A 22,888-nucleotide genomic window follows, 5' to 3' on the forward strand; every position below is an offset into this window, starting at 1 on the left:
GCTATACAGTTAGCTCTTCAGGGTCCAAGGAGATCTGGGGAGGGGGCCGAGTCAGAGGTTGGAGTACCCGAAACATTCAGGGGACACGAGCCTGTGTCCAAAGGGCAAGAAGAACAAGATGCGCCTTCCTCCCGCCCAATCCCCACCCCAATCAGAGAAAATAAACTGTGTCCTCAGAGCCCTCCTCCTGCCCAGGGAAATCAAATTGAAATCTAAGGATCAAATACATACAAGTAGCAGTAAACTCTCCCTCTGCACCATCACCAACTCAGATAAGGTAAGTGTGTCAGTCCTTTCCCTTCCTGAGCCAGCACTGGACACAAACCTTCAGAGTTGGAAGCCAGGACTGAGCTTGAAACAGCCACAGAGACATCCCACTTCCTTTCACTTCTGCCCCCTCCCACTCTCCATGCCCCACTGTTACCCAGGAAATAGTAAAAGAAAAATGCAAGGAGGGTCCCCTTTCCTCTTCCCACCCCTCTCAAAAAAAATTCTAATGAGAAAAAGGGCCAATTTAAATCCAACCCCAACCCCCACTCCACATATATACACACCACTTCGAAAAGGCTGGGTTAGTTCGTGGGGTTGCCTAGGCAACTGTCATCCAAAGAACACCTCATTGGCGTTATTCATTGGCTGAATGCCCCACCACTGCCTGTAGCCCGGGCAACGACATCCCCAGCTAAGTCCCAAGAGGAACAGTGACCCATCCCCTTCCAGCTTCCACCTAAGGGTTTTGGGCCTAGCAGTCCTTCCCCAGGTTCTGGGGTGGTTGTTTACATGCACTCTGTTAAAGTCCATAGATAGTGGGCTTGGAGACAGCTCAACAAGAAATCATCCCCAAACTAGTTACACCCTACTAGTCTCCTATATGTGATCCTGCTATTCAACTGGGGCTTGGGAACCCCCAGGCTGCTTCCTGCAGTCTCTTGGCCTTAAAAATTCTTCCTTTCCTCTCCAGGGCACTCAATGATAGCAAGCAAAAGCCCCAGGGAGCCACTCAGGAGTAATTAGATTCCTCCAAAGGAGAGAGACAGACACTCCTGGCAGAGAAGCAGCACTGCTCTCTCCCAGTCAAGCCTGCCCTAATCCTACCACACTGCTAAGGATCCAAGTGTTCTGGCCCTGCTATGTTCTGGTGACCCAGGCATCCTGCTCCATTCTACTCTGAATCCAATATTCTGATTTTCCATACTCCAGGGACCAGGCATCCCGGTACCATTTACCTTGAGATTCAAGCATTCTGGCCCCAATTTTCTAAGCAGACCCAGGTCATAGAACCACAAATTTATTGAAATACCCCAAGGGTTCTTAACTTTATTTTTGGACCACAGATCTCTTTGGCAGTCTGGTGAAGCTCCAAGTTTAGGAACCTTAGGTTAAGAACCCCTGACCATTCCAACTCCCTTGGTAAAGAAACTGAGACCCAAGGAAGTGACTTGCCCAAGATCACAAAGATACAAATCAGAGGTGAGATTTGAACCCAGATCCATCACTCTTTCCACTATATCACAGTTCTGCTCTACTTCGCTCTTGGGATGCTGGTCACCTAGTGTCCCTCACCTTTTGGGAATCAGAGCCCTCATGGAGCTTGGTAGACCCTCCTCTTTAAGGGAATCAGTCGTCATGTTTTCCTACAGCTTCTACTTTCCTACTAGGATTCCTTCTCCCCACCAGCCTTTTCCCTTGTTCCCACAATACCTGGGCCATTAGGATGCCCTCCACATTGGATATCCTGGGAGAGGAGGGGGTAGGGAGTGGAGACAGAAAGGCAGGTAAAACACCTCTTGAGAAAACCATTCTCCCATTTTAAAGGCTCGGCCCAGGCCTCACCCCAAAAGGAGGGGAAGGAAAAGGGTGAATGCTTCCCATCATCCTTCCAAGCCTCTTTTTCAGCCTGAAAGAATCCTGGGGTCCAGGAAATGCCAAGGGAGTTTGAAAAGGGGGAGGCAAATGTGGGATACAGACACTCACAAAGGCTGACTCCTATCCTTAAGAACTAGGGAGTTTGGCAACTGAGTAAAACACCCAATTCCCAGGGACTGAAAGGAGGAAAATATTCTTCGACCCTCTCCCCCCACGTCCTCCTACAGCGTTTCTGGAAATAAAAAAGTAGCTGGACAGGGGGTCGGGGACTAGCTGGACTTGTTTGGGAGGTGGAGTTTCCAGGTACGAAGAGTGGGAACTGAAACCACTGGATGGAGGGTAAAGGGGGTGAGGGGGAGGGAAGGAATTAGTGTCTCCCCCACCCCTCACCCAAATATGACCAGGGTCACAGAGAGAAGCCAGCAGAAGTCGGGGGAAGAAGGGCAGGAGGACCGAGGGAACCCAACCCCAAATCAACGACCCCACCCCCAACGCGGGATACGGCCGGGGGCGTGGTCCACGGGGTCCTGGGCAGAGGTGAGGGGGCGCGCGGAACGTTCTTGGGGGGCGAGGGTCCCCCATTTCCACTTCCGGGTTTGGGAGCGGACTGGGCACGACTCGGGGAAGAGGGTAGGAGGGAGGGCCGGAGAGTTACGTCCGCTCCCAGGAGGCCAGGCCCCGGAGGCGGAAGGAAGATAAGCTCCCCCAGCACAGGGAGGTGGGGGTGGGAGAGATTGGGGGCTCTGAGAGGAACGGGGGACTCCTTTTGCCCGCGGAGGTACCTGTGGTGGTGGATCTTTGTGGTGGGAGGGGGGTCGCAGGGACGCGCTCAAGGTCCCTGTCTCCCTCCGCGGCGGAGGCGGCGGCGGATGAATCTCTCAAAGTCTTCCTCAAGTGAGTGCAGCCTACACTGCTCTCCCCGCAGCGGAGGGATCCCGCCCGCTCGTGACGTGATCGCTGTGGCCCGCCGCGCCCTGGGTACGGCAGAGGATGAGACCAACTGATGTAGGAGGGCACAGCTTGGAAAAGCGCAGTGCACGACGCGGACGTTAGTTCGTACCTGGCAAAGAGAAACAAGTTCACCTTCTTCTTGCGGAAAGAAGTCGTAAGGAGGGAATTGTGCCCTCGAAGCGGAGCAGTACCTCCCTCCAGGGACTGGTCCCGTTGGTACCAGCCCAGGAGGGGTGGGGGCGTGAAGCCGCTCGGCAGTCACATGACCTCCCCCTCCTCCCCTCCCGGAATAGGTGGTTCCGGAATGGGAGGAGGGAGTGCGGTGCCCTTATTACCGATCTTGACCGCGCCCCCGCCCGCCCGGGAGACCGCCGCGGCCGTCCGCGTTCCGATGCCGGGGGCAACCAAGGAACAAAGGAGCCTCCTAGAAGGGCGGCTCCGAGCACTTAGGGTTCTTCCGCAGGTGAATAGACTTGGAGGCAGGCAGACCTGAGTTCAAATCCTGCCAAATGCCATTAAAAGCTGTGTGACCCAGGGTGAGTTACTTATAGTTCTGTGTGCCTCAGTTTCCTCAACTGTAAAATAAGGCAACTTGGACTTCACCTGAAAGGTCTCTTCTAGCTCTCAATCCATGATGTTACAAAAATGGTCCCAAAACAGTTTTTGAGTGGTAGTGAATTGTAGAGCACTGGACTTGAAGTTAGGGAGACCCGTATTTGCATATCGACTCCGATGCTCACTAGCTGTGTGACCTGGTGCATTAACAGCATCAAATTCCTAGCCTGAGTTAGACTGGAAAATTTGTACTTTACCTTTTTATATACAGCTCTATAAGAGATAGTCCATTGGAATGAAATCTCGGTGCTGGACCTAGTCCTGCCTCTAACTGCTTGGGTGATACTTTACTCTTTCTGGCATGTCTCCACCCCGACTACTTGTTTCCATTGCAAAATGAAGATAATTAATAGTGACCCTTCCTCTTCTACAGAATCGATAGAGATCATCCGAGATCATGTAAAAGAAAGAACTTTGGAAGGGCAGTGATAATGATCTCACATTAAGGTAGCCAGATCCTTAGCTAGAGACGTTTTCTCCACAATCCGTTGTAAGTGGATTGCTGTGCCGTGTTACTGACTTGCCTGGGGTGACACAGCTTACTTTCCAGTCTAGCATTCTTTCCATTGAATGACTGGTTCACAAATACCATCCATAAAGTCCGGCGCTCTCACTTGAGTAACTCAGGTTGTGGGTGCCTGAGAAATAATGGCATTAAAAAGCAGGCTTATTAAACTACAGATATGATCTTGGGCAAGTCACTCCTTAGGACCCCAGTTTAATAAGCCTGTTGGGCACCAGGAGAGGGTACAAATGATCAGTTTGACACCTTTCAACCAGGGTTCTCTAGGCTTCATTGTCTTTTGTAAAATGAGGATAATAATACTGAAGAGGGATTCCCTGTGAATGCTGTGGTTGCCCTTGTCATTGTGTTCATTTGCATCAAGCTCCAGAACATTTCATAGCTCCCTGGAAGAGGTCCATAACTACTCAAAACTGCTGCCATAGAGAAAAATAAAGTGGATGGAGGTCTGTTGTCCAGAGTCGAACATGCATTTGTGGACAACCACCTAGCTCATCTAGCAGCTGGGTGGCAAGGTGAAGAGAGTGCTGGACAGAAAGGAATGAGTTCAAATCCTGCCTCAGAAACTCTGTAACCCTGGGCAAATCACTCAACTTCTCTGTACCTCTTTCCTTTTTTTGTATAAAAGGCATGTGTATGTCTTAAAGTTTTAAGCTTAAAGCTTAAAACTGCATTAAGACTCATGGGACACCTTGTATATATATAATGCTAGTCAAAATCATACTGTACTTAATATTCCTCAGAGGGGGTGTGTGTGTGTATGTGTATCTTACCTCAGAGGGGTATCTTAGGGTGTCTGTATCTTAGACAAACAATACAAATGGATAATAATTTGAGTGCATAGTTAGCAGAAAAAGAGCAAATTGGATTGCATTTGGGAAATTGTACAGCTTTTTTAATTACTCCAAACTTCTCCAATAAGCAAAGGTTCATTTTTTAAGATCAGTATTTTACTGATGTTATTCAGAAGCAAGCCATGGAATACTACAGTCTCCTAAGAGCTAAAAATGAACTTCTCCCACCCAGAATGGTAGGTGCAGCATATAACAAACCAGGAATTTCAAAGAAGAACCAGAGTAAAGGCTTTCAGGGAAATGTCCGATTGAAAAAGAAGATGGATTGGTCATGTCGGGAGAGGGATAGCTGTGGGACAGCCCGTGAGCCCCATTCATGTGCTCCACTTGTATCCTCACAACTTCCTAAGCAAATAAAGCTCTCAGCAGTGGATGGGCCCCTGTGACAAACCTAAGGTCCTTTATGGCCGGGCTTCCGTCTCCATAAATGGAGGGAATGTCTCTATTAATGAGAGTATTTGAGTAAAACTAATACTTTTTACTTTAAAGAGTCATTATGAGGGAAAGTGCTTTATAAATCTTTAAAGATGCTGTGAATAAAGGGTTTTGTTACTTTATCTCTACATGCCATTTAACCCTTAATGATTTATATATGCAGCTTGCTAAACTTCAGGGGAATACTAAGTATAAGAGGATAGCACATTTGTCTAGCATCCCATAGCTTACAGAAGATTTGGTGTCTTATTTGATCTTCACAACTTTGTGAACTAGATAGTGCAAGTATGAAGCTTTGTGAGAATCCACAAAAGAGAAAGGACCCAGGAGTTTGAGTTACCTTACCCACACATGGGCCTCACTACTACTACTGATTTTCTCATGGGTACTGTGTATATTTGTGGGACAGTGCACCCAAGGCTTGTGGAGAAAATGTTCTATAATTACTATTGTTACACAAGGTCATATATTTGGTTCAGATTACATTTAGGGAATTTTGGGAGTGGAACCTCTGCCACCATTACAGATTAACATCTCCTATAGTTTATAGTCCTAAAGATTTATCTGCATTACTGGAAAGGTTAAATAATTTGCTCAGTCAAGTTGAGTAGCTAGTATATGTCGGAAGCAGGACCTGAACTCAGGTCTTTCAGGACTTTTAGCCTTTGCAATGGTCATTGTGGAAAACACAGGTGTCTTTGAGGAATAAAAAGGAGAACAGGTATTGACACCAAGAATATATGGGGATTGTGGGTAAAGGTCTGTACTAACCACCTGTCAATCTCTTGTCTTCTGTCACCTTCCTCTCTTCTCTCATTGTAGAGTCTCTTAGCCCTTTCTGTCAGCTTTTCCTAGCCCTCTACCAGGAGAAGGCAATGCTATCTTTGGTGAAGAGTAGAGTCCTCAAAAGCAGGTCATGTCCCCAAGTAATCAAGATGTCTGAGATTGAGGACAGAAGGGTGCTTTTCAGGAATATGAGTTTGGTAGCATTTTGTTTGAGACAAAAGTCTCTCTTCTGTCCAATATATCTTCCACACAGCTGTCAAGTAGATGTTCCTAAAGACAAGTCTGACTATGCCACTCCCCTGTCCAAGAAACTCCAGTGGTTCTCTCTTACCTATAGAGTCAAATACAAAAACTCCTTTGTTTGACTTTTGAAGCTCTTCACAATCTGGTTCCAGCTTACCTTTCCAGGCTTATTGAATATTACTCCCCTTCATATATTCTATCTTCCAGGCAAACTGCCTGTCTGCTCTTCCCAGTACATGACATTCTTTCTCCCCATCCCCTACATGCTTATAACCCCTTACCTGAAATGTTTTTCACCTTTGCCTTTGAGAATTCTAGCTTCCTTTAAAGTTTACTTCAAGGAACTTTCCTTAGATAGCCTTTCCTGATCCCCTACCACACTCCCACTCTCCTTACTAGCACCACTGGGAAAGTACTTGGTATATGCAACACCTCCCCTCCCCCACCAAAAGGTGCCCAGTGCCACCTTGTCCTAACTAGCCAAGTCCTCAGAGAATGGTTCCTAAATCCCCACAAGGCTCTAGGGGTATCCCTGAAAGGTTGGAGAGCACCTTTCCTTAATTCTGTCAGTGCCAAGCCTCATTCTGGTGTGTTCTTACCATGATCATGTGGTAGTTTTGAGAGAGGGTATTCAGTAAGATGGTACAGTAAGAACAGTTGGCACAAAGTATCCTCTCCCATCCCCTCACCCCAATCTGTGACAACATTTATGGGTGGGGGAAACATCAGGGGGAAGTGGGCTTGAGTTTAGCACACATAGCAAAGGGGTAACTTATAGCTCTTGATTGTTGGAAGATCTTTTTTCCCTTTCATATAGTGCTCAACAAGTTCTTCTTAGCAAAGTGAATCTTTGTCCAGTCTGTCTGTGACTTGGATGATTATAGGGAGATGGGAAGGCCAAAATCCTCTTGATTCTCTATTTTTCAAAGTCCTCTTCCAGACAGAAAAGGGAGTGGGAGAGATTTAGGCCAAAGCCAGATTGGAAACCTTGTGTAATTTACTGCTCCCCAAGCAGTTTCTTCTTAGGAAGTGTATGCACTTGCTCCAATCTCTGGAATGATGTCCCTTCTCAATTCAGTTGATAGTTTGTAAATCACCCCTAGGTTTCCTTAGACTGTCTGAACACTTACTATTCAAGAACACTTGAGTTCTTCCTTTGAAACTCATTCTTATTCATTAAGGCATTAGGGCATACATACCTTATTTAGTGAGGTAACTTGAGTAAATTTGTGAACCTCAAATTTACATATATATTTTGTATTTTTTTTGGGTACATGCTGTTTTCTCCCAATAAAATATAAACTCCTTGAGGGCCAGGGGGGTGGTTTCATTCTTTTGTTATCACCAGCTGCCTGGCACAAAATAGGCTAGGTATTTAAGAAATGGTTGTGGAATGAATATTGAACAAATTATGCATAATTCCTCATGGACAAGTCATGCCAGTTTAAGTGACTACACAGCTACACATATAAATGCATGTACTAGGGCTTAGGAAACAAAAGCAGCCAACATTAAGTGTCTGCTATGAGCAGTGTGGCATAGTGGAGGAGGAGCCAGCCTCAAAATCAGGAAGACCTGGGTTCAAGACCTGCCCTGACTTCTCTTAACTGTCTCTGAGCCAGAAGTATCAAACTTGGGGTTTGCCAGCCACATGTAACCCTGCAACATGGGACTGGGCCCAAACCAAATTAACTGTAATTAGGAAATATTTATCAAAATAAAAATACAACAGAACATAAATAATATGTGGTTTCCTAAGTATGCACCCTGCAAGAATCTTTATAATATGATTTCTATTTTGAATTTCACACCATTGCCCTAGGCAACTCTCCAAGACAAAGAAGGTACCAACCTGCATTGGCAGAAGAATCCCTTCACCCTAAAGCTCTCTGTTATTAATAAAACCATTGGTCCAGGCTCTATCCTTAAAATGTACAAGGCTCTGAGCTAGATACTATAAATAAATTTAAATTTAAGATAAATTTAGCTAGCTAAAGAGATGAATATTAATGAAAAGAATGAAATAATCCTGCTTCACAAGGAGTATATATTTTGCTTTTTGGAAGGCACTTGGGGTTAAGTGACTTACCCAAGATCACACGGCTAGAAGCAGCATATATTTTAAAAGACAAAAGTGCTGAGAGCCAGTAAAACATCAGCTGTAAGGGACCTTAGAATATCTAGTCTAATTCCATTCTCTCTTTCTTCCTTTTACTCCCATCCCCTTAAAAAAATCCCCAAGAATGGCTGAACAAGTTGTGGTATATGAATGTAATGGAATACTACTGTTTTAAGAAATGATGAATAGGTGAACTTCAGAAAAGCCTGGAAAGACTTTTATGAACTGATGCTGAGTGAAGTGATCAGAACCAGAACATTGTACACAGTAATAGCCACAGTGTTCGATGTCTAACTTTGATAGACTTTGCTCTTCCCAGCAATGCAAGGGCCTAAAACAATTCCAAAAAACTAATGGAAAATGCCATCCCCATCCAGAGAACTATGGAGTCTGAATACACATCAAAGCATAGTATTTGCTCTCTTTTTTTGTTTTGTTTTTTCTCATGGTTTCTCCCATTTGTTCTAATTCTTATATACAACATGACTAATGTGAAAATGTGTTTAATAGGAATGTATATGTAGAGCTTTTATCAGATTGCACACTGTTTCCAGAAGGGAGAAGGGAAGGCAGGTGGAGAAAATTTAAAACTTATGGAAGTGAATGTTGAAAACTAAATTAATTTTTAAAAATAGAAAAAAAATTAAATCCCCAAGGACCTATAACAAATTCAGTATACACATACAATTCTTTGCTGACAGCAGACTCATTCTAGAATCTCAGTCTCTTAGAAGTAAATTAATCAACCCTTATCGTGAACAGGAATTCCTTCTACAAAGTACTCAACAAATGATCATCTGGTCTTTGCCGAATTCTAGTGATTAGTAGCTTTAATTGTTAAGAAGTTTTTTTTTTCTTTTTTGAATAAACTGGAGAAACCCATTTTCCATAATTCTATTTTTTATTTATTTTATCTTCCTTCCCCCATCTAGGCTTAACATTAAGGTTGCTGGCTATTTTAATGAATACAAAACAGTAAAACAAAGACATAAATATTTAAACTGTCGGCTATCAAAAATGTTCATATTCAAATTCATCTTTAAGGATCTCTACAGCTGCTTACTTCTCAATTTTAGGAAGATAATCCTTACTTGCAACTCTCTCTGGATCCAGATTAGGAAAAAAGGAAAAAAAACAAACATTAAATGCCTAGTATGTGCCAGGCCACTGGCACTAAACTCTTTATAAATAGTATCTCACTTGATCCTCATGTCAATCCTTCAAGGAAGAATTATCTCCATTTGCTAGGTGTGGAAACAGAGGCAAGTAGAGGTTAAGTGATTTGCCCAGGGTCAGACAGCTAGTAAATGTCCAAGGTTGGATTTGAATTCAGGTCTTCTTGACTCTAGACCCAGCTCCACTGTGCTACCTAGTGGCCAATTAAAACATTCTTGGTTTTCATGTTTAGAAGGATTAAATTTGGTTCTCTCTAGTATGTTTTCTTTTGTCATTTCTTTACCCCTCACAGGTAACAGCTTCTCTGGAACAGTTAAATCTAAGTCTCCTAAGATGTTCCTTCTTCAACTGTCACTCCCAAGATTCCATTGCCTTTTAATCCAGTTACAGTATTACAATTTCTATTAAAGGAGCTATTGAAGCTGGTGTCATATTTATATTTCGTGTTTTGTTCTCTGTATTTCTGTGTCTTTTTCTTCTCTCCTACCTCCCCCTTCCCATTGCTCCCATAGAGTAGAAGAGAGAGGAGTGGTTTTGGAGTTAGGAAAACCTAGAATGGAATCCCACACCTCACTCACCAGCTTTATCACACTGTGCCAGTCCAGTGACTTTCAGCATCTTCAAAATGAGATGGTTGGACTCAATGACCTTTAAGGCCACTTTTAGCTCCAGCTAGCATGTTGAGCCTTTGAGTCCAAGAATATGTCTAATCCCTATTCTACATGACAAACCTCCAAATATTTTAAGACATATTTCCCCTAAATTCTCTAAAAAAAAATTTTTTTTTTAAGCAATTGGGGTTAAATAACTTGCTCAAGGTTACACGGCCAGTTATTTCTGGGTGTGGTGCTAAGTATCTGAGCCCGGATTCGATCCCCCAGGTCATCCTGACACTGGGGCCAGTGCTCTTACTCGATGAGCCATCTGGCCACCCCTAAAAAAATTTTTTTTCTATAGGTTTCTTACTGAAACAACCTCCAGTGCTCCAGCATCTGCACCAAATTTGGTGTGCTTTGAGGAGTGGACAGTGAAGAGCCAAATCAAGGTTCCAAGATCAATCACTTGAGCTATCCACTTGATTTTCACTTTATAAATCATTTTCTAAGCCAAACAAGGAGAGATCTTCATGGTTTTGAAAAGGCCAAAACCAACAGAAAGACATTATGGACAGAAAGAGGAACAGACCTCAATTCAGTTGCAGGAATTCTTGACCTGGGGGTCTCTGAATTTTGTATGTGTGTATGTACTCATATAATTACACATATGTGTATGTATGTATAGTGTGTATATACACACACTTTCAACAAAGTTGGTTTCCTTTGTAATTTTATGCATTTAAAAACATCATTCTGAGATAGAGTTCACCAGGGGGTTTTTGACACAAAAAAAAAAAAGGTTAAGAATCACCAAGTTAAAAGTTAAATAAAAGGAAGAAGATTCTTCCATCCTTCAGTTCTGATTCTTTCCTTCTTCTCCCTTTCACTTCTTCCATCTCTCCCTCCCTTTCTTCTTTCTCAGTTTCCTGGCTTTCTTTCGAACCCTTTGGCCTTCTGTATTCTCTTGAACCTGTGTTAGCACCACATTGGCTTGTTAGACTCCAGGCTCAGTCCAATTGAAATCTGTGAGAGCCCTCCAGGATACCTAGCCTAGGACAAAAGATCACACATTTCACTCTCACCTCAGGGCCCCTCTATCCTTTCTCTTTTTTTTTTTATAGCCGACTCCAGCCTCGACCCTCCCATCACCCTCCTCCTCCCCCCTCCCCCCGTCAGAAATTCCTGGGGGCACTTGGCCCTTTAAGACGGAAGCGGCGGCCTGGGTTATTGTCTGCGCTCCCCACCAATTGGAAGCGTAAGTGGGGGTGGGGGATCCGGTATTCTGATTGGCGAGTCCTTAAGCACCCTCTCCCCACCTCCTGGGTCCCTGGAGCTGTCCGGCTATCTCGGTGCTGATCCCACTGCTGCTGCTTGGGTCCACCGCCTGGAACCACCGCGGGAACGGGAACCGGAGTGGAAGCAAGCAGTCACCATGAGCGGAGGTGTCTACGGGGGAGGTGAGCAAGCCCCGATACCCTGGCCTTCAAGCCAGGTCATTCCGCACCGCACCCCTAGCCTGGTGTGTCCAGTTCCTGCAGCCCCAGTTTTCCATTCCTGGTAGCTCCCAGCTTCATACCTGCAGGGCAAGTGTCCGGTGGCCAGCCTTCTTCGAGCACTCCTCCCCTCCCTTGGGCCCTCAGCGCTCCTCCACCTCCCGTATTAGCAGCTCACCGACTACCTCTTATACCCTTCTCCCAGACAGTCCCTCACCCTATCCCAGAACCTCAGATCTTGTGGATACTAGGAACTCCCCCACCCCGCACATACAATTGCCCCCTCCATGTCCAGCATTCCACAAATCTCCCTAATGTGTCTATGTTCCTACTGTTCCCTCAAATCCCACAGATGATCCAATGCCCATCTGAGTTGTGATTTGTTGAGGAGACTCCTCCCTCCCCTCTGACTTCATGTCCACCTGGCCTCTCTTAGGTGGAGTTTGGGGGAGGGGAAAGAGTCCCCTTGCCCTGACTCCATTTCTCCCTGGGTCTTCTGTGGTGGGGTTTGCGGGAGGAAAAGCCCCTCTGCTCTGACCTGAGATCTCCTCCTCCTCCCTCCTCCCCCTGGACACACACACAGATGAAGTTGGAGCTCTGGTCTTTGACATAGGTTCCTTCTCAGTTCGAGCAGGGTATGCTGGGGAGGACTGCCCCAAGGTGAGACTTCCAACCCCCCCCCCCCCCCCCCCCCCAAACTTACCTAAAGTCTACAAAACTCCTATTTCTCTCCCTCTTGGTCCCCAGAATCCCACCCCTTTCCTTCATAGATTAACACCTTGGAGGAGTTAAAGGATAGTTTGGAAAAGTCTTAATATGGGTTCAATAGAATGGTGATTTGAGCCCTGGGAAGGGGATGGGTTTGGCAAGAACAAAGGCATGTGGTAATTGGGAAGGGATTGTTTGGGGATATAAGGTAAAGTGGGGAAAGGAAAAGATAATCTGCTCTCCCTTCCTTCCCCCAGGCTGACTTCCCCACTACAGTAGGGTTGCTGACGCTGGAGGAGGGGGGTGGCCTAGAGCTGGATGGAGAGAAGGAGAAGAAGGGGAAAACATTCCACATCGACACCAATGCCCTGCATGTGCCACGGGATGGGGCTGAGGTCATGTCACCCCTCAAGAATGGCATGAGTAAGGGAGACCCCAATCTCCAGTCCTAGGAACACTATTGCTGCAGCCCTTGACCTTGTCCCATTCACAGTATGCCCCTGACCAACCCCCACCCCAGAAACAGCCAGTTGTTCCAAAGCTGATCTGGACCTCCCCTCACCAGGTCCCAGGGCAACCCAATTTTCCTTATTTCCTCTCTGCCCCCCACCTTCCCCCAGCTTCAACCGTACTCACTTCCCAAGTCCATAGAACAGGGAAAGGGTTCTGGCTTTTCTACTTAGGCCTACCCCCACCCCATTTTTCTCTTCCCTTCTCTCCCCACCTCTCTTGCCTACACCTCTGTGTGTCTTTTTCTTTTTCTCACACAAACACCTTGACACACACTCCTATCTGTCTCTATTTCCTTCTTCATTTCATTTACTGTCTCTCCCCCGAAACATCTGCCTTTCTCTCACTCTTTCTCTCTGTATTTCTCTTTTTCTCTATCCTTTTCTCCCCTCTCTGAATCTCCCTCTGTCTTCCTCTTCCTGAATTTCCTCTCTCTTCACTATCATCCTGTCTCCCTCTTCTGTCTTCCTTCCCCACATATCTGTCTCTTCCTCTCTCACCACTCCTCCTCTTCCATGTCTCTGTCTCCTCCTTCCTTCCCGGTGCCCAGTTGAGGACTGGGAGTGTTTCCGGGCCATTCTGGATCACACTTACAGCAAACATGTCAAATCGGAGCCAAATCTTCACCCTGTACTCATGTCTGAGGCCCCGGTACGTACTCCCACTTCTGGGTCCCCTTGCCTCTGGAATCTGTCCTCCATCTTAACCAGCCTATCCCAGAATCCTTCATCTGTCACCTTATTTCTATATTTGACCCCAGCCTTGGGATTCCAGTTAGCAACCCCATCTCTCTCCCCCCCTCAAAATCTTCATTAAAACTGAACCCTATCTCTCCCTTTCCTCCAGTTATCATTTCTCCACCTACCCTCTCCACAAGTGTTCTTCATTTTGATATTCATACACCCCTCTCCCATATCTCTCTGAATGGGGATAGGACTTATTCATGAGGGGTAGGGAGGAGGTTTGACAGTAAAGATCATTTTTATGTTAGTTGGCTTGGTCCTGGCCTCTCTGCACTCTACGTGTGAGTGTTTATGAACATGTTCATTTGGGTATATATGTGTGTGCATGTTAGTGCATTACTCTGCATGTGTGCATGTTAGTGTATTTATCTCCAGCCTAAACCCCTCCTTATCCTCTCTCCCCTCCCTCCCATAGTGGAACACCCGAGCCAAAAGGGAAAAACTCACAGAGCTAATGTTTGAACAGTACAACATTCCTGCCTTCTTCCTGTGCAAGACAGCAGTGCTCACCGCGTATCCCCTGGGCTGGCCACAAAAAGGGGAGTCATGGGGGCACACTGGGAGCAACAAGTGAGGAAGGTAGTTGGTTGATGAAGCAAGCTGAGTATGGGCCTGATTCGGTGCAGTGAATATCCTCCAAGGTTAGGGAGCTAAACCCCATCCTATAATACAGGACTAAGCATTGGCATTTTCTCCTAACCCCTCTTGACTCCTCTTGGAGGAATAGCCAGCTGAAAGGGCCTGAACAGCTGAGATGCCCAAGGACAGCAGAATATCAGGACAAGAAAAGGAGAAGCTCCTTTCTCACAATAATTCATCCTTACCCCTACCCCCCACCCCTCAGAATAAGATGAGGCAGGAAAACCCAAAAAAGAGAGGTGGGGGTGGAAATGAAAGGGGATAATAAGACAAAGAAGTGACCCAACCAAAGGAATGGTAGAAAAATGTGGAAAGGGGGAAGAGGAATGTGACTTAAAAAATTGTCAAAGAATGTATTAGCAAATAATACCCAGAGAAGTCAATGGCTGGGCCCTGACTCACTAGCAATTAACTGCATGTAGTCTAGGAATCTATAGGAAGGTAGGTGGCTTATTGAATAGTACTTAGACCTAGAGTCAGGAAGTCCTGAGTTCAAATTCAGCCTTAGACACTTACTAACTGTGTGACCATGGGCAAGTCACTTAACCTCTGTTTGCCTGAATCCACTGGAGAAGGAAATGGCAAACTACTTCAGTATCCTTGCCAAAGATAACAAACAAAAAAACCCATGGACAGTATTGGCAAGCTACAGTTTACAGGATCACGAAGAGTTGGACACATGTCAACAACAACAAAAACAAGTCTAGGAACCACCAGCCTAAGTTCTGAGAGGCTCGTCCTCCAGTTTGTCATACTGTGTTTCCCCGATAATAAGCCCTCCCCCGAAAATAAGCCCTATTGAGATTGCTACTGTAGTGAAGGTGATCCCCTGTGCTACACGCTACATTATGGCACCCTCTATATGCCTCCCCCGGGTGAAATGCACCCCACGCTACGAGCTGCATCCAATCAGAGCTGCAGCAGTGAGCACGTCATCCTGTTCTTCCCCAGTGATTTGCTTGCTGGCGCCATTGAGAGCAGTGCCGCGGAGGAGAGCTGAGGCAGGACAACATAAGCCCTCCCCTGAAAATAAGCCCTCTGGTGTTTTTCTTTCCAAAAAAATTAATAAGACAGTGTCTTATTATCGGGGAAACATGGTAGAATAATGAATGATTTGGCCACAACATCTCCCCAAAGCCACTTACCAAGGAAGAAAGCAGTTGTTATCTGTGTGGGTGAAAATTACCGACCTTAAAAAACATTGAAATAAGTATACAGATAAGTAAGAATGAAAATCCTTGTCTTCTGGAACCTTAAAATCTAGTTGAGGAGACATGAAAAGCAAATTAGTAATGTTGTGTGTATGTGTTGGGTGTGATCAGAATTCAATGAGTCGTACTGGCAACAAACACTCTTAAGGTCCTAGAGGAGGGAGACCTCAGGAGGCTGGGGGGATTCATGGAAGACTTTCTTGAGGAGGTGAAATTTGAACCAGAAAGGAGGGGTCAGGAGATAGGCCTAGGGCTGATGAGTATTGTAAATTGACCAGTTGGGGGAGGAGTCAGAGGGATGTTTCTTTCAGCACCATCTTCAATTTGTTATTGTCTCTTTGACTTATTCCAACTGGTCCAGCTTTGCAAATGGGCGCTCAACAGGCCTGGTGCTGGACAGTGGGGCCACCCACACCACAGCCATCCCTGTGCATGATGGTTATGTCCTGCAGCAAGGTAGGACATTGGTGGGGAAGGATCAGGGGTTGAGCTGTTTGATGGTGGCATTGTAGGGAATCCCATGGCCAGATCCCTGAAGTTTGACACCCCAATCCCTGCCTTGCTTATCAGGCATCGTGAAGTCACCCTTGGCTGGGGACTTCATCTCTATGCAATGCCGAGAGCTGTTTCAGGAAATGGCCATTGACATCATTCCACCTTATATGATTGCAGCAAAGGTAAGAATCCATGCAAGAGCAAAGGAACCATCAAGCTCTCAGATAATCAGAAAACCATCATGTCATCAAAGTCATGGAATTGTAGGATCTATCAATCAAAACACATTTGTTAAGTTCCTACTACTTGACTGTTGACAAACATAGGAAGATACAAAGACAGAAAACAACTCCTGCTCTTAAGGAATTTGTACTCTGTAGGGGAAATTATAAAACCATGGAACATCAGAACCAGAGGGACTATTTTAGTCCAACCCTTTCATTTTAAAGATGGGGGATATAGAGGCCCTGAGAGAAGTACCTTTGCTCATAATCACCTAATCAGTGGCAGATATAAGACTAGAATTTAGTTCTGCTGACTCTCAAGATTCTGTCTCCCTGACCCTTCAGCTCCTTTACTGTGTCCCATTCCTTTCCTTCAGAGACTTGATTTCCATCTGACTTTCAATTAACTAATTCCTTTTAAGGAGTTAGATACAGCTAGGTGGTGAAGTGGTTAGAGTCCAAGCCTGCAGTCAGGAAATTTCATCTTCCTGAGTTTAAATCTGGTCTCAGACATTAGCTGTATGATCCTGGGCAAGTCACTTAACACTTTTTGCCTCAGTTTCCTCATCTGTAAAATAAGCTGGAGAAGGAAGTGGCAAAATACTCCAGTATCTTTGCCAAGGAAACTCCAAATGGGGGCATGAAGAGTCAGACAAGACTGAACAACAACATTAAGAAGTTAGCAGTTGATCATAAAGACATCTTTATTCTAACAGGAGATTCAAAAAACCCAAAAGACTGAAGCTCTTATGATGGAATTTTAGACACAAGGAGAGAATCAGACTTTAGAAATCACATAATCCAACTCCCTCCCCCCTTTACATATGGGAAAATGAGACCCAGAAAAGGGAAGTGGCTTTAACAGAGCCACTCAGCGAGTTGGTAAACAAGCTGAGACCAGAACCTAAATCTGATTTCTAGTCCATTGTTAAAGAGACTCAATTATTCCCAATCTTCTTCCTCCCAGTGAATTTCTCCAGTTTTTGTTTCCTGTTTGGGCATGTCAGGTAGAGTGCTTCCCCCCTGCATACTGGACAATAAGGGTGTTCTCACACCTTTCTTGACTCTATGCTGAGGCAGGATGGGATGAACTCCATCTTTTTGTTCACTCACAGAAAAACTAGAGGTTTTAGTTGTTGTTGTTTTTTTTAAGGTTTTCATGGGGGAGTAAATAGTGCAAGGTGGGAGGCAGTGGATGACTTTTGAAGCTCCTTGTCACTGTTTCGCCCTCAGAGTTCCCAGGACAGTTGTGGACTCTTCAGTTTGACATTGGCAATGGAAAGAGTACAAGGCTTGGAGTCAGACCCCCCTCTCCCTCAACCACCTGTTAGTGATTTGACTATGGGTACTTCCTCTGAGCTCCAGTTTCCTCTTCTGTAGAATGGTGATAACAAAGCCTCTAATCCCCACCTCACTGCACTTGGCAAATTTTATAGACTGGATGATGATGTAGACCCAAAACCAGCTCGTCCTAGTCAGGGAGAGGTAAAGGAAGCCAAGATGCAGAAAAAGTAGGACCTACGGAGAATAAAGTGAGATGATTAGTGTGTAACTCTCCACCCACCACAGGAGCCTGTCCGAGAAGGAGCTCCCCCAAATTGGAAGAAAAAGGAGAAGCTACCCCAGGTTTCCAAGTCCTGGCACAATTACATGTGCAATGTGAGGCACCTGAGATTCTTGATTTCCCTGCCCACTCCAACCCCCAGCTTCCAAAGTCCTCTCATTCCTGCTGACTGGGCAGTTTCCTCTTCCCCGCCCTGGCCCCACCCTGACCCAGACTTCTACTTGTAGCCCTGTCATTGCTATTGCCCCCAGAACTCCCTTCCACACTCTCTTCCAGGTTTCCCTTTCCTTCCTGGTCCCTCCTTCCCCTGTTCCCCAAGTCCCTATAGTACTTCCCAGCCCTGGGGAAGGGAAGGGGAAAGTTGGGCTGAGGCCTCAGGGATTCCTATCTTCCTCAATCCATCCCTGGAGAGTAGGAGGTGATCCAGGATTTCCAAGCTTCTGTGCTTCAGGTCTCTGATTCTCCTTATGATGAGCAGTAAGTGAGATTCTCTAGGGGCAAGGTCTGGGACTGTTGGCTGGGATTTCATGTCTGGGGCTCCTAGAGGGTAATTGGTGGGGAAGAACACCTGTTTCTTAGGAGGAAAACTACAGGGTCTGGAGTGGAAAAGCCAGTGTTGTGTGTGTTTACATGCGCTCTCCAGGCTCTGGGCACCCCTACCTCCCCAGGCCCTCCCCACACACACATCCAAGATTGAGACAAGGCTAGGGGAGGTGAAAAAGGGGTTTGAAGCTAAGATCGAGAGGAAGGCAGGAACTCAGAGTTTTAGGGCCACTCCCATATACTCATCTTTCACTAACAGCTCTGGGTTGCCTTTCACCTCCACTAGTTTTCCCCAGCAACACCTCTTCCTGGCCAGCTACTTACTAACATCATTTTTCCCTATGCTCTGGGCAGGGTGGCTGCACAGATGCCCACGGTGCACTATGAGATGCCTAATGGGTACAACACAGATTATGGGGCTGAGAGGCTCCGAATCCCTGAAGGGCTGTTTGATCCCTCCAATGTCAAGGTGGGGCCAGAGTCCTGGGGTGGGGGTGGGAGGTACTGGGAGACTACTTGTCTGGATCTCTGAGATGAGAAGGTCCTGTGATGTCCTGAGGGGAATGGGCCTTGGACCGTACACTGGGGCCAGAGGGGAGTTTGGCCTGGTGGGGCTGGACCCTGGGATCTTGAAGGAAATGGGAGTTGGGCAGTGGGGTCCTCAGGGTGATGGGGATGCCTCATGAGTAGATGGACGGCTGTAACTCCAGATGTCTTGTCTTCCCTCAGGGTCTGTCAGGTAATACCATGCTGGGAGTTGGCCACGTAGTAACTACCAGCATTGGGATGTGTGACATAGACATTCGACCGGTGAGTGAAGCTGCCATTGCCTATGTGAATGGGACTGGGAGATGGCAGGAAGAAAAAGAGAAAGGAGAGTTGGACTGAGGCAGTAGTCACCTCTTCAACACCAGCTCATCCTCATCTCATACCCCACAGGGTCTCTATGGCAGTGTCATCGTCACTGGAGGGAACACACTGTTGCAAGGTTTTACTGACCGACTCAACCGAGAACTCTCCCAGAAAACACCCCCGGTAGGGATCCCTTTAGGTCCCAGGGATCCTGGCTCTCCACTTTCAGGACCCAAGCCACCTTACCTCCATCCCCTTTCTCTTCCTCTAGGCCAGACTAGGTCTGAGGCATTCATCCTTCTTGGAAGGTGGATGATCCATCTGAAGATCCCTACTTTTTCCTTTCTTCCCATGTGGTTGCTCCAGGCCCTCCCCAACACCAGGCCTTCCCAGGACCTGGATGTCCTAACTTCCCCAACCTAGACCTCTCTCCTTACAGAGCATGCGGCTGAAACTAATTGCCAGCAACAGCACCATGGAACGGAAGTTCAGCCCCTGGATTGGGGGTTCCATTTTGGCCTCCCTGGTAAGGGGAGAGTAGAAAATGGATGGGATAAAGGAGCAGAACGGGGTGGGGTTCAGAGTGGAGAAAATGGTTAGGAAAATAGAGTAGCAAGAAGGGGTCTTAGGAAAGGGTCAGGGTATGGAGGAACACAATACCATAGAACACCAAACATTGCCTTGCACAGAATGGACACCTGAACCCAATCCCACAAACACTTACAAATGTCTACTTTGTGGAGACTACTGTAACAGGTAGAGTTTAGATAGAAACAAAAATGTTTGCAGACTTGGCCTTTAGAAAATTATTAGTAACCCCAGAAAAAACTGTTGCAGTAGGAGGGTGGGGCTAGAAGCTGTTATGCTAAGGGCGGAGGAGCTCAGGAAGGTGGTGCCCTGAAGGCAGTCATGAAGGCAGCTATTTCCTAGAAGTCTGAAAGTAAAGGGAGGATTGAAGTGAGATGGTAGCTATAGAGGTTAATAAAATTAAGGAAAGATAGATAGATAGACAGACAGACAGACAGATAGACAGATAGATAGACAGACAGACAGATAGACAGATGGATGAATGGATGGATGAATGGATAGATAGATTTGTGGTTTTTTGTGTTTGTTTGTTTTAGGATAGGGAGACCTAAACATTCTTGAGGGCCAAGAAGAAGAAGGAGTGAAGAGGGATAGATTAAAGGTGCAGAAAAAGGAAAGGGATATTAAGGGAGCAAAAACTGAGTGAGAATTCAGAGCACAGATTGGATAGATTAGACTGGGGAAGGAGGAGGAATGATTCTTTCTTTGAATGTGGTGGGGGAGGGAGGACAGTGGCCTCCTATCTGGGAGTGAGGGAGGAGGCCAAGACAGAAGAAGGCAAAAACTGGACTACAGGGAATGGAGCAGGAGATATGCTGGGATGGCTTTCTAAGCCAGAATAAGAGAGAATAGGACTCGAACTGGGAAGAAATCTCCCTTTCCCTACAAGTTCTGAGGTATTCCCCTTTCCCAGGGTACCTTCCAGCAGATGTGGATCTCCAAACAGGAGTATGAGGAGGGAGGGAAGCAGTGTGTGGAGCGCAAGTGCCCCTGAGATGCAGAGCCCAGAGTGGGGAGAGGGAAAAGGGGGTCTGAGGAGAAAGAATCCCAACCTGCTTTTCCCAATTCCCCTTTCCCCCAAATACCACTGGGAGAGGATGCCTCCCCACTCTCACTCTCTTTTTCTCTTTCTCACACACACACACACACACACACACACACACACACCTACCACCCCCCACCCCCACCCCTACACACAGAGGAATCTCCACTAGACCCACTCTACTGTTTCTGTTGTGATGTTTCAGTTTGGCAAATAATAAAAAAAAGTTTTTAAAAAATAAAAAAGAAAGAAAAATCATCTAGCTCCAGAGTAGAGGACTCCTGGGGAGGGAAGGGGGGGAGAGCCAGAAAGTGGAATTTCTGGGGAGGATAAGGCTGGAGGGGTTGGGGTGGGGAGGTGCAGGGTCCTTTCTGCCTCTAGCTGAGATCTCATGATCCTGGAGTTACACCAAATCTCGCACAGGAGATGGATTTCATGGAGGCAACTGTCAAAAGGAAGGCAGAGGCTACCTAAACCAGGGCTTAAAAAAAAAAAGACTTCTCCATGATAAACTCCTGCCCCCACATAAAAGCTTAGGGAACAGCCTCTCCCATGCATTCCTCAAGCTGCCCAGGAGAGACTTCACATCTATCCCTCAGTCTACCCTACCTACTCCTTTTAACTTGGTTTCTGGGCAGTTAAGTGGTCTGGCAGATGGAGTGCTGGGCCAGGGGTAAAAAAGACCTAAGTACATATTTAGCCTCAGATACTTAGCAGACATTTGAGTAAATCTGTTTGGCTCCATTTCCTCATCTATAAAATGGGGATAATACCTACCTCCTAGGGAAAGTGCTTAGCACAGTGCCCGGCACACGGGAGGCACTATAGAAGTGTTTTGGTGGTGGTTGTTCAGTCGTGTCTGACTATGACCCCATTTGGGGTTTTCTTGGCAAAGATACTGGAATGATTTGCCCTTTCCTTCTCTAGCTCATTTTTACATATGAGGAAACTGAGGCAAATGAGTCTTGCCCAGGGTCACACCACTAGGAAGTGTCTGAAGCCAGACTTAACTTAGGAAGATGAGTCTCCCATATGTCCTTACCCTATAGGTTCAGTATTGTATCCACTTACTATTATTATTTTACATTATATTTTGTTTTGTTTTTGCCTTGATCTCCAATGTAGATGAGCAACTTGTGCTATAATTCCTAGTCTCAGAAAGTTGCATGAGGCACAGAAAAGGTTAAATGACTTGCCCATGGTCACATAACCAGTATGCCAGTCAATTTTTTTAAGGGTAGGGGAATGGTGGGCAAGGAAGGACCAATGGCTTCTTCCAAAAGAGATAGAAACTAGATGTCCGGACTCAGGCTTGTGGTAAGGAAAAGACCATCTAATGGAAATGGGAGATGGAGGGAGGGAGATGATACTAAAGATAAGAGGGAGAAGAGAAAGGAGGACTTGTACAGAACAAGTGGGTAAAAACAAGAAGGAATTTGAGCCTCATAACAGCCTTGGATGGCAGCAAAAGCAATAATAGCTCTGGCCTAGTCAGACACTATCACTGAGCTGAGTGAATAAGGTGGGTAAATGAGTTTCCATTTCCACCCCCAAGAAAGGTGGAAGTGAGTAGAATATGTTCCAGGGACCCATCCTAAAAGGGCAAAAGGGGGCAGGATGAAAAGATTAAAAGAATATTTACCCCCAAAGTGCCACCAAGGCTTTGGATGTCAGAGCACACTCTTCCATCTGTCCACCATGTCACTGTGATATTAAAACACAGACACTTGTTATACATCCCATCGCTTGGGATGAAGACAGACCCATAGTCACTAACCAGACGACCCCTCTAAGGTGGAGAGCTGGGACAGGGATGGGGGACAGGAATGAGACAAGTTAATGTATAACAGGATATGGAGTCTCGCCCAGGAGAAACTGGAGGCCAGAGTACAGAGATTGCTTGGACTTGGGTAGCTGGGAAGTGAGGCTTCCTGTGTGGGCCTCAGGACAGACTCTCTTGGATTCCAAAAAAGGCATCAGGGACTTTGAGAAAGGAGCAGCTAGAGCAGGTAGGGAAATGAAAGCATGAGTGTGCTAGGGATACAAGAAAAGGTATTGGGGTTATCTGGCTGGATAGGAGGAAGAAGGTCAATAAGGCCAAAGGGAAAATAG

The 22,888-nt window shown here is 46.1% G+C and overlaps 1 protein-coding gene and 1 long non-coding RNA gene across 2 annotated transcripts; both read left to right on the top strand.

Annotated features, from left to right (window-relative positions):
* The first annotated feature begins 2,271 nt into the window (after positions 1 to 2,271).
* Positions 2,272 to 9,998, top strand: LOC138142222 (uncharacterized). Its single transcript, XR_011163383.1, has 3 exons — positions 2,272 to 2,403; positions 2,792 to 3,353; positions 9,861 to 9,998. It is a non-coding gene; the product is annotated as an uncharacterized lncRNA (long non-coding RNA).
* A 1,439-nt stretch (positions 9,999 to 11,437) lies between these two features.
* ACTL6B (actin like 6B) lies at positions 11,438 to 20,983 on the top strand. The gene is made up of 14 exons (XM_069063260.1): positions 11,438 to 11,621; positions 12,241 to 12,317; positions 12,623 to 12,788; positions 13,426 to 13,526; positions 14,034 to 14,131; positions 15,830 to 15,924; positions 16,039 to 16,145; positions 17,757 to 17,846; positions 18,167 to 18,228; positions 18,649 to 18,763; positions 19,024 to 19,104; positions 19,234 to 19,329; positions 19,586 to 19,672; positions 20,648 to 20,983. The coding sequence occupies exons 1-14, from the start codon at positions 11,597 to 11,599 to the stop codon at positions 20,726 to 20,728; spliced, it is 1,281 nt and encodes a 426-aa protein (XP_068919361.1). The 5' UTR covers positions 11,438 to 11,596; the 3' UTR covers positions 20,729 to 20,983.
* Positions 20,984 to 22,888: the final 1,905 nt, after the last annotated feature.

Source organism: Petaurus breviceps, unplaced genomic scaffold, assembly GCF_028583685.1.
Source record: "Petaurus breviceps papuanus isolate PSGF00001 unplaced genomic scaffold, PetGlider_PUasm1.0 90537, whole genome shotgun sequence".
Classification (NCBI taxonomy): domain Eukaryota; kingdom Metazoa; phylum Chordata; class Mammalia; order Diprotodontia; family Petauridae; genus Petaurus; species Petaurus breviceps.